This window comes from Achroia grisella, unplaced genomic scaffold, assembly GCF_030625045.1.
Source record: "Achroia grisella isolate CSIRO2021 unplaced genomic scaffold, CSIRO_AGI_Agris_v1 utg204, whole genome shotgun sequence".
NCBI classification, from domain to species: Eukaryota; Metazoa; Arthropoda; class Insecta; order Lepidoptera; family Pyralidae; genus Achroia; species Achroia grisella.
The window spans coordinates 2,787,632-2,800,096 of NW_026712703.1; the positions used below are offsets into that span (position 1 = coordinate 2,787,632).

Genomic DNA, 12,465 nt, shown 5'->3' on the forward strand with positions numbered 1-12,465 from the left:
CTACATAATAATACGTGAAACAAAAACTTTGTAGGTACCCCTATTTAGTAACATTGCGCGGACGTAGGAGTATGAAATATCGCATACTTATAAATTATATAGATATTCCTTCTTTGAGTACATTGTTTAGAAACCTTCATAGAGTATAATTTAACCGTTACTTCAAGACAACGAGAAATAATAATAAAAAAACTATACATATCAATTAACAGGTTTTCACTAAATATATATGAAAGAATATACGGTACTTGCATATACGGTACTGGAATATGCGGTACTGGAATATACGGTACTAGAATATACGGTACTTGCAAATATAATAATTTCAATAAGTTTTGTCTGTCTGTCTGTTTGTTGCTAATCTCTCAAAAAGTTGGATCGATTCTGTCACGGTCAGAGCTCCGGTGTTTCCTACCTATAGAAGATATAGGTACATATGTATATTGCATTATTGCAGTATATATATATATATATATATACATATATATATATCTATATATTTATTTCTTTAACCTTTCAAACTAGCGGATTTACCCAATTACGAATCAAACCTGTAATAAATACTATATATAATAATCTTAATTATAAACAATATATTTTATTACTAAGTGATTTATTTTGAAATAATTGTATTGGTGGTACATGTGAAGTAGTATTGGATAATATGTAGTAGTATTGGATGTATGTAATATGTAGATAATATGTTTAGTATATATTATTTCTATTATTAACAGGATCTTAATACGAATAATTCGATAATAAATATCTATAATATTGTACAAAGAGAGAAGTTGGGCTACTAGTAACTAATGTTATTATGATAACTATTAGGTCCTTCAGCTATTTAATGTGGTATAGTTTATGTAATAAATAATATTCACATTTATCAAAATACTTGATGACAATGGGACCACCTACAAAGATGAAGTTTATACTCTAAAGTATACACTTCCAAATAAAAGAAGAATTTTGTTAATCGTTCCCCAATTGACAACAATACAACATATGTATAACCTTACTATTCTTAATTCACTTAAGAACATAGCACCATCGTGTAAAATAGTATTTCTTGATATTTCGACATACCTAGAGCCATCTATGAGGGGTATAAGGAAAATTGATAAGCTCGCCATCTATCGGGTTCTGTCGTATCTAAAAGATTCCTGAACTAGAGAATCCTTCGTGCTCTAATTTTATTTGTGATTGTAACTTTTCATGGCGGCTTGTAGATGACTACAAAACGTAAATATTTGGTGATAATAGTAAGTAAGAACAACCGTAGTTAATGGTTATACGGAACTATTTTAATTAATTGTGAAATATCTGTAGTAATCCTTTTTTTTTTAAAGAAGCCCATCATTTCTATATGGCACTCCTTTAAGTAATGATATGGTTCATGTTCAATGTAATATTTTTCGTCTTCTCTTTGAATACATATTCCTGAAAAGTAAAATAATAACTTCGCGACCACAATAATTTTACATGTATGTATGTACATATTTTGCTGAATAGTTATGGCTTCAATGAGATATAGGTTTAGCCTAGTGTATTCTCTCGGATTAATTAGGTTTGTTACGAGTGTTATCATCACTAAAGTGATGTGATGTGATTATTATTATATTAGAAAAGTTAATAAGGCTTACTTTAACAGCTGCAGCTGCATATGTCTTTCTCACAAAAAAAGTTTTTTTTATATAATAATAATATAATAACCCTGTATAATACACATGGCTCCATTTAGTACCAACCTAAGCAGACCTTGTGTTACGATTACTAGATACTAGATATAAATACTTAAATATTTTTTTTAAATACATACATATTATACTAGAAAACACCCAGACCAATACAGACAATTTTAATAATGAGTGCAAATGTTTGCACAGTGCGAGGAATCGACCCCGCGACCATCGGAAGTAAAGTGGTGTGCTAAATAACTAGACAATCGAGGTCGTAAATTTTTATTATAATTTTCGAATCTGTAACTAAACTTAAAGGAACTCATATTTGAATATAACAATAATACAACAGAAGTAAACATATATTGATAATTTGTTATTTATGGTACTAGTTTAAATTATTAAATAAATAACTCTGGACAAAAACCACAGCGCTATCTAGTCCCACGGTAAGCAGAGCTTGTATTGTGGGTACTAGACAACTGATATAAATACTTAAATTATTTTTTTGTAAATACGTACATAATGTTCATGAGTATGATTGTTTGTCGGGCTGGATGTTATACATAATAACATCCAGCCCGATACAAACAATCATACTCATGAATACAAATGTTTGTGCCATGCGAGGAATCGAACCCGCGAACATAGAAAGTAATGTAGTCAGATATATATCAGTGTGTAAATATATATCCTAGACCATCGCGGCCAAATATCTAAGTATTGATTGATATTTATTTATTTTTATACACATCTATCATTGCGGGCCTATGCCCGCATTGTATTGGACAATACAGTACGTAGTTAATATTGTAAGACATGTTTGGTAGCTTAGCATATTAAAAACAATGCTATTCTTATGATTTCACAAAGACTGTAAATAAATCTGTTATTTGATTGACAGTGACCAGTGCATGCGTCAGAGGTGCTGGTGTTTGTGTTATCCGAGTTAGTTACAGATAAATTTGCCAAATTGAATTATTTCTGCGAACAAAAAAGATATAACTCGCTACGAAAGTATTCTTTTTATTATTGTTTTTATTCGTAAAATATTATATAGACCATATTATAATTATGATTACTTCAGATATTTAGCATACGGTGCACAACATTCAAGTAAAATGTGGTTGGTCATGTCTTATGCTATTATTGTCATGAAAATATTTTTAAAATAGATATTAATCTTATATGTAATACAATAGAAGTAACAATATTTCAAAACGATCCAAAAATAAAGCGAGTTGACGTACATATTAAAGACATCAACGCGTGCGAAGTTTGACGATATTTTTAGCTCCAAATTTAAATCCACTATTTCAATAACTTAAAATTCATGTAATAAAATTAAAATATCACGTAGATAATAGAAATATAATTAATATAAGTAAATGAAGTGAAGAGTAAATATTTATCCACAAGAACTACGATGCTAGTCTAATTCCTTGTGTTCAAAATATCTTTTTAATGATCATATCAGTTATACATTTCATTTTTGATAAAACATAGTAACTATAATCATAATTGTATAATAATATAATTAATAATAAAAATCCTTCATTAGGTTTTTTCAAAATCTACCTGAGCATCCCGGGAGCTTTTCTTAGAATAGTGAGTGACTCGCATCGAACAATAAATAGTAGAATCCTTCGGCGGCCATTATCTTGGCATCATCATCACGCAGCTACAGTGGGAGCTTTCAAAGCTGCGAGGAGGGGTCGACGTCGTATTACGCGGGGGAGGGCGCGGGGCGGCGTGAAAGCCACCGCCTGCCAGTGCCGCGCCGATTGCGACGCAGACCGCATGCCGCATTCGCTTTTAAACCCAACTGTCATACGAATAAAAACATAACTGAAAAGTGTGTTAGTGTTTTAAGTTTAGATGATTGTTATTGTATAAAAGTTGTGTGTTCTATATATGGTTGCGGACGAGGATAGATAAACTTGTAAATAGTGTGTGTCACGTGTATTTACGAATGAATGTGACGGCGTAGGCGCAGCGACGGGTCGCACTCTCCGTGAGATATTCGTGTGCGCTCAGGTCGTAGCGGCCATGCTGCATACCTGAGAAGAGCGAGTGCGCGAGCCTGCGCGAACGGGACACAGCGAGTGCTCCCGGGGCACTGTAACTTTCGCTGACAAGGAACCAACCCTGCAATGTTTTTGTCGACGTCATGACGAGGATGTGGCGATGGCACGTAGCGCTGGTTGCGCTGGCGTTGCTTACCGGCACGGCTCTTTGCACCGCGGCCGAACTGATGCAGTCTCGTGCTGTTGACACTGGGGTCGACCTACGTGTTCCAGAAGACCAACCGATTGGTACCATCGTCGGGCGTATCCCGTTAAAGCCAGGGTTCACATATCGCTTCAATGAACCTCCAAAAGAATTTATTCTTGACCCAGTGTCTGGTGAAATTAGGACTAACGTTGTTTTAGACAGAGAAAGTGTTGACCGATATGCTTTTGTTGTCTTATCAAGCCAGCCTACTTACCCCATTGAAGTAAGATTACGTGTGACTGATGTTAATGATAACTTTCCTGAATTCCCAGAGCCAATCATAGCTGTCGCATTTTCTGAAAGTGCAGCAGCTGGAACTAAACTTTTACTTGATGCTGCAACCGATAAAGATTTAGGTGAAAATGGGATTGCTAATGACTATAAAATAGTAGATGGAGACAATGAAGGAAAGTTTCGATTAAATGTTACTGTAAATCCGAGTGGTCAGACATCGTACTTGCATTTAGAAACAACCGGAAAATTGGATAGAGAAACAAATGATTTTTACATTCTAAATATATCTGCTCGTGATGGTGGTAATCCACCTAAATATGGATACTTACAAGTAAATGTAACCATTTTAGATGTCAATGATAATCCTCCAATATTTGATCAAAGTGATTTTTCAGTATCTTTAAATGAAAGCGTTACTCCGGGAACAACAGTTTTAAAAGTTACTGCAACAGATAGTGATTTAGGTGATAACAGTAAAATAACGTATGAAGTGACTGATACAGAGAAACAATTTGCAGTGGATCCAGAGTCAGGAGTTATAACAACTACTAAGAAATTAAATTGTCCTAAGTATTGTCCTAATACTACTTGTAATATGACCTGCGTATTGACAGTGATTGCAAAAGATCACGGCGTACCGCGCCAAGATGCTAGAACTTATGTAACTGTCAATCTTATTGATGCCAACGATCACGATCCTGTTATTACTTTTACATATGTACCACCAACAGCTAATTTTGCTACAGTAGATGAAAATGCAAAAAATGGTTCCCTTGTTGCTGCTATTACAGTTACAGATTCTGATGCTGGATTAAATGGTATTACTAGTGTCAGTATTATATCCGGAAATGAGTTGAATCATTTTCGCTTAGAAAACTCTTCTAGTGTATATATTGTACACGTAAATGGAGTATTGGATAGAGAAGAAATAAGCAAATATAATTTAACAGTTATTGCTAGCGACAGAGGAACTCCTTCCCGAACCACTACCTCTTATTTAGTGATTCACGTCAACGATGTTAATGACCATGAACCAGTGTTTGAAAAATCTGAGTATTCAGCTATTTTGAGTGAACTCGCACCACCTGGAACATATATTGCTAGTATTACTGCTGCTGATGAAGATACAGGCGTAAACGCTGAAATATATTATGATTTTTATGACGGCAATCAGCAACAGTGGTTTTATATAGATCATTTTACGGGTTTAGTTACAACAAAATCAATATTAGATAGGGAAATTCAAGGAACTGTTGAATTAAATGTTTCAGCTAGGGATGGAGGACCTAATCCTAAATGGGCGTATACAAGATTAAAAGTTACAATATTAGATGAAAATGATGAAGCGCCTTCATTTCCTCAATCCCAAATTAATGCCACTTTGCACGAAAACATAAGGCCAGTTAAAGAAATACTGATTTTGACTGCTTCTGATTATGATCAAGGCACAAACGGTTCAGTTTCTTATTATTTACCGACAAGTATAGAAAGAAAATATCCTAATACATTTATTTTAGATCCTATAACTGGACAATTGAGTACAATTATTGAATTAGATAGAGAAAAAATACCCATGTATGAAATACAAGTTCTAGCAAAGGATCAAGGATTTCCTCCTCAATCGTCTACTGCTACTATATTTCTTAAAGTTTTAGATGTCAATGATAATGCTCCAATATTTTATCCTCAAAGATACATAGAAACTATAAATGATGACTTACTTCCTGGCACTACTATATTACAAGTAAAAGCATTTGATTTGGATGAAGGCATAAATGCTAAAATTATTTATAAACTGGAAAGCGGTGGTGATGGTTACTTTGAAGTAGAACCGTGGACAGGTAACATAATATTACAAAAAGATTTTCGTAAGGCTCCTCACACTATATTTACATTGAAAGTGTCTTGTAAAGATAATGGTAACAGAAAAGCACTGGAAGATGCTGTCGTAGAAATTGTTAAAATGTCTCATCATAAAACTCTTGAATTTGATGCTTACAATGGATACCGTTTTAAAATTCAAGAAGATGATGGAATATTAAAACCCAATGTAGGTCGGTATGTTGGAAAAGTTAATGCAAAGATATCAAGTGATACAATATCATATTATATTTTAGAAGGTGATTCTAAACATGTATTCAAAATCGACAAGAATAGTGGCATTATTACATCCGACGCTAATATAGATCGTGAGGATAAAATGACTTATCATTTGAAAATAATGGCTAAAAGTGGTATATCATATGGTTTCACGTTAGCAAATATATCTGTTTTGGATGTAAATGACAATTATCCTATATTTATTGAAGCTAAAGATGAAATTCATATCCCTGAAAATATGGCAGTTGGACAAGAAGTATATTTTGCTAGAGCTACTGATCGTGATTCTGGTTCAAATAGAACAGTATTTTATACATTAAGCTGTAATCCCGAGAATGGGTTTCGTATTTCAGAAACTACCGGAGTAATATATTTAAATAAACCAATTTCAGGTGAACCTGGAAATGTTATGGCTATTGAAGTTACAGCCACTGATAATGGTAATCCAACTCTTGCTACAAATTATTCTGTAGCTGCTATTATAGATGATGTTAATGATCATACACCTGTTTTTGATCATACTTCCTATGAAACATCTTTATTAGAGTCTACTCTCGTCAATACTAGATTTTTCGTAATTTCTGCTACTGATGCTGATTTAGGTTTAAATGGAAGAATATCTTATTCAATAACAGAGGGAAATACTGACGGAAAGTTTGGAGTTTTTCCTGATGGATTTTTGTATGTTAAAAGCCCGTTAGATAGAGAAGATAGAGATTATTACTCATTGACAATAGTGGCAACTGATTACGGAGTACCACCAAGATCTTCTCAAGTTCCTGTTGTTATACACGTTTTAGACGAAAATGACAACAGCCCCCAATTTACAAATACTACATTTATATTTAAAATAAAAGAAAATGAACCTCTAGATACTTTTGTAGGAAAATTAACGGCTACCGATAAAGATATAGGACGTAATGCAGAATTAACGTTCAGTTTACCGATTGCCCAAAGTGATTTTAGAATAGATCCAAGAAATGGCTTTATAAAAACTCTGAAGACTTTTGATAGAGAGAGTTTAGCTCATAATACTGGTCAAAATTATATTACTTTAACTGTCACTGTAAGTGACAATGGAAAAATAAAATTATCGGATTCAGTTAGAGTCACAATTTACATAACAGATGTAAACGATAATGCTCCTATATTTACACGGACACCATACAAAGTAGAAGTCTCAGAAGGAGCAACTGTGGGAGCTTCTATAATGAGAGTATTTTCAACTGATGCTGATGAAGGTCTTAATGGTGACATATATTATAAGCTTATTGGAGGTGACGAAGGGGAAATATTTTCTCTAGATGAGGCTACAGGACAATTGCTCATAAATAAACCTTTAGATCGTGAAACTTCAGATAACTATCAATTAACAATACTTGCTCATGACTCAGGGCAACCTATTCGTCTCTCTGCTACAACTACTATTTTAGTAGAAGTTCTTGATGAAAATGATAATGCTCCTATTTTTACTCAAACACAATTAAAAGTATCAGTATTGGAAACCGAACCAATCAATAAGAAAATCATACAATTTCATGCAACAGATGCTGATCTAGGAATAAACAAAGAGTTGCAGTTTTCTATTACGTCTGGTAATAGGAAAGAAGCATTTTTTATAGACAGTTACTCTGGAGAATTATTTTTACACAAACAGTTAGACTACGAAGACCTTACGTCGTATGTTTTAAATATTACTGCGACAGATAATGGAAGTCCTAGTTTATTTTCTAGTATTGCTTTTACTGTAAATGTGATCGATGCAAATGATAATGCACCTGTTTTTACCAATACGGCTATAGTACGACAAATTAGAGAAGGCATACCAAAGCATACTCCTATAGTAACAGTAACTGCAGAGGATCCCGATTCTGGTTTAAATGGTAAAGTTTATTATTCAATCACACATCAGGATCCAAATAATAACAGACGTCATTTCGCTATAAATAATGTCACTGGAGTTATACATACTTTGTTACCTATTGATAGAGAAAATATAGACACATTTAGAATAACTGTGGTTGCCTATGATAGAGCACAGCCAGCTTCTGCAAGATTGTCGGCTGAAAAATTAGTGACTGTCATCGTTGAAGATATAAACGATAATGCTCCAGTATTTGTTTCTATGAATGCTGCTGTAATTAATTTAGAAAGGATGGGAAAAAATGTCGGTCGAGGAATATTTATAATGAACGTGTTAGCACGTGATTTAGATTCGGGTACAAATGGGCTGGTCACTTATAAGCTTATTCATGGTGGGAATGATTTATTTGACTTGCATAGAAGTAACGGGGCGCTTACGTTACGATACCCACCATCTATGCCAGAGGCCAGGTGGAACCTGGTTATAAAAGCTACAGATGAAGCCGTGTTAAGTGAACAAAGAAGTACAGAAACTTATCTTAGTGTTATTATGGGTGGAACTGAATTAGAGGGTGTTATTTGGACAAACATTGGCTCAGTTTCTGTAGCTGAGAACGAACCGGCAGGCACAGCTGTGTTAAATCTTACTAATAACTATAAATCTGGATTAGAATATTATATTGTTAATGTGACCGGTGATGGTAGGCAAGTGGATAGACTATTTGATGTAGATTCTTCCTTGGGAATTTTGTCAACAGCAGTATCATTAGACCGTGAAGCTGGAATTAATAGATATGATGTCGAAATCTGTGCTGTGTCTTCAGGAAATCCTCTCAAAACCACTAGGACTAAGGTAAGATTATTATTATTTTTTATGGAATACTGACATAATAATTGCAATCATTCGATTTGAAAATTGTGTTTATGCGATCTAATATTAACTATACATAAATAATTTAACAGCGTATATTAAAAATAAAAAACGCAAATCACAATATTTTTCGATACTGGTGTTACCTATAATAATTTTTCAGTTTAATTCCTTTATAATGTTTTTGATTATAAAAACAGATTGAGTGGTCAAATCAATTAATGTAGCCAATGTACTACTCACACCAAACAATTCAAAGCGGACAATCCAATTAACTTCGCACAATCGTCGGTAGAAGACAAAACATCGGCACCGTACTGTTGTTAAAATAAAAATAAATTTAAGCGAATGCTCGTTAGCGTATGTCGGCTGGTGCAGTCTAATCGGGGGCTCTAAATTACGATAAGTCGCTTCTCGCAAACGATATCTCAACACTCGTTCTGAGGCCTTCCGAAGATTATGTATACGTGAAACATGAGTTTTGTTTGTAATTCTCTTCACAGAGTTAATTAGTTTTGCTTGATACATCTAAAAGTATTTTAGAACATAATTTTAGTTTTCTCCAAACAAAATGGAAGCTAATATGTCCCAGGTTACAGCTACCAATAAAAGAAGTACCTACATATGTGAAATTGTATTGTGTTAAATTTAAAAGGTATTTTAATAAATAAAGAATGTGTCCAATATTATTGAACTTAAACTTAAATATTATGGATTAAAGGGTATCTCTAGGAATAATTTGGAAGAATGTTAGCGATAATTAAGTATTTACTTAAATTTGAAAATGTTGGATAAGATTATTAGGAAAATGAAATGATGAAAATAGTATTTTTTTACAAAATAAGATTCTGACCTAATATTATGTATTAATAGACAAAATCTTGAATATGAACAAAATTTAATTAAAGCAAGTTTAACTTTTGAATAGATAAAGCAATTTTATTCCAGGTTTCAAAGTAGTTTTCGTATTTGAGTGGTGCGAAGAAATAAAAATGTTTAAAAGTGGTCGACTGGTCGTAAAAGACCTCGTCACATTACGATTACGATAGGTACTGTCTCTCGCCTCCTGACGCATAAATGTTGAACTTGGCCCTTTAGGGTATGTTCATGGAACTTGAAGAGATGCTTTTAAGTTGAAGCTGGTGTTTATTTTTTACCTACATGCATTCTTTGAAGTTTAAAACTTTAGAAAATACTAAATATATATATAATATATATATATAATATATATAATTAGAATATTCTAAAACGACGTATAATATCAATATCTAGTTATGAATCTTGTGTATCCTATACACACTAAAAAAGTTAGTAAACATAAAGACTTTCCATGTAGTACCTACATTTATTTTTATTAGTTACACGTATATTTAAAAAAATATATTTTGTACCTGTTTGTAGATACATGAAAGTGCTGATGTGCATATAATTTCATAAAATGTATTTATTGTCTAGTCCCAAGATTCTTGAACTACGTTAGATAATTATGTAATGTAATTCAAGAATATTGGTATTGTTATAATTATAGTATAGTATAATTATAATTATACTCTTTTCTTGAGAATATATCTTACTAAAAAACTTTAAAAACCTTTATTTCCACTATATAAATCAATTCATAAATGCAATTATCACAAAATTTGCTTCTAAATAGCACTTCTGTAATTTAAAAGATAAATTATTTTAACCTCGCTTGATTCTACATCACTTTGAAGTCTTTCAGTATTCTCTGCGACAATATGTTATTGCTTTTTTTAATGTTCGAATAGTAAATATTATTGTATATATGTACATTATCAATATTTAATATCAATAGTTTTAATAACATAATTTAGAATAATATAAGCTGTGACACCACTCTTATCTTTAAGTACCAACGGACCTGTCACTATACTCGTTGCGAAGATTTTAATATGAGAGAAATAATAAAGGTTTTAAATCCGAAACTCGCTTATTTGAATATTTCAATCGAATATCTTATTTTAACGACGTAAGACGAGGCCAGTGCAAGTGAGAAATGTCACATTTAATACTCAATACTTTTTCATAAAACTTACTTTTAACGATACGACAAAACGGCACGGCAAGGAAATGCATTTATTTAGCATATTAGCGGTGCATACTTCTGTTCAGTTTTTAAATTAAGATTACTATCAGTATATAATTGGTTTTTGTACTATATATACCTAAACCTCATTTTTCATTCTTTTAATTAATTTAATACTTTTATACACTTCAGCAGGCTCGGTAAACTTCGTCATGCACGATATAATTGTGTTTTTAAACCATCCATGAGCCTAAGGAAATATATGAGTGTATGCAAAAATGCATCCAAATGGGTCCAATCGTTTATGAAGAGTAAGTCGACAAACACACAGAGAATTATTTGTACTAGCTGGCCCAGAAAACGTTATTTTGCCATATAAATTAATATCGATATTATAAAATTGGGGTTAGTGATAGAAGGGTGAAAATTTAGGATTGTATATATTTTTTTATGTCACATAAAAAAAGAAATGCAAAATTTTGTCGAAAACATAAAAAAATGTGGTATAAAAATTAGTTATAAACCTATTCTCAGACCTACTGAATATACATATAAAATTTCATCAAAATCAGTCAAGCCGTTTCGCAGGAATATATACATGAAAATTTTATATATTAGATATTGATATTATAAATTTGAATATATAAATGAATTACAGATTTTTTTATAAATCTTGAGCAGTTTCCTTTTTTGTCCTTTGTCATGTGTATATGTAATATACTGATATAATACTTTAACAACCTTCCTTGTACTAATATAAACTCAAGTTATGTAGTGTTGCAGTCGCAATCAAATAACTTTAAATAGAGAGACTCTAACTAAAATAACAATTATATAAAGTGACGTATAATACGCGATCGATCTACTTTTTGGTATATATACATTCGTGAAAGGAAACAGTGAAAACAATGTTAATTGTAATTACTCTGAGCTCCGAAAGCTGCCATAAAACTCATCGAATTGTGTGGAAGAGATACGAATTAAGACGAAAAAGGGCGGGGGGTGAGCTATCAGCCGACACCAAAAGCGCATTAGGACGGCGGGCTGCATTCTTCGGACTGATTTATGCAAGTTGCATCGGCGAGGCGGGCATCGACACCCGCCTAATGAACCTACAAGTTACGTTATACTGTGAAATGGGTTTCATTATTTCACGCCAATACTAATAGTTCCATGTTGTCTGTGTCTATGTTCAGCATTTAGACCTCACTTAACGTAACTCCTTTTCATGATTGAGAATAAGTATTAAAACATCTTTGCTAAGTCTGACTAAACAGTTATATTTACAATTGCAGTATTGCTGTAGGATTATTATTTAATTTCTGATAATTGGACATATCTAAATATGTATTTTAATTGTAGATATTTTATAAAATATCTACCCGGTTTAGCACACC

At 32.6% G+C, this 12,465-nt stretch overlaps 1 protein-coding gene across 1 annotated transcript in view; it reads left to right on the forward strand.

Moving 5' to 3' along the window:
- Nucleotides 1-3,933: 3,933 nt before the first annotated feature.
- Nucleotides 3,934-12,465, forward strand: part of LOC131841963 (cadherin-related tumor suppressor) — a 136,572-nt gene continuing 128,040 nt past the window's right edge. Inside the window, exons 1-2 of the mRNA XM_059190379.1 lie at nt 3,934-6,028; nt 6,950-9,003. Coding sequence (XP_059046362.1) covers nt 3,934-6,028; nt 6,950-9,003 — 4,149 coding nt within the window. The remainder of the gene's footprint in view (nt 6,029-6,949; nt 9,004-12,465) is intronic.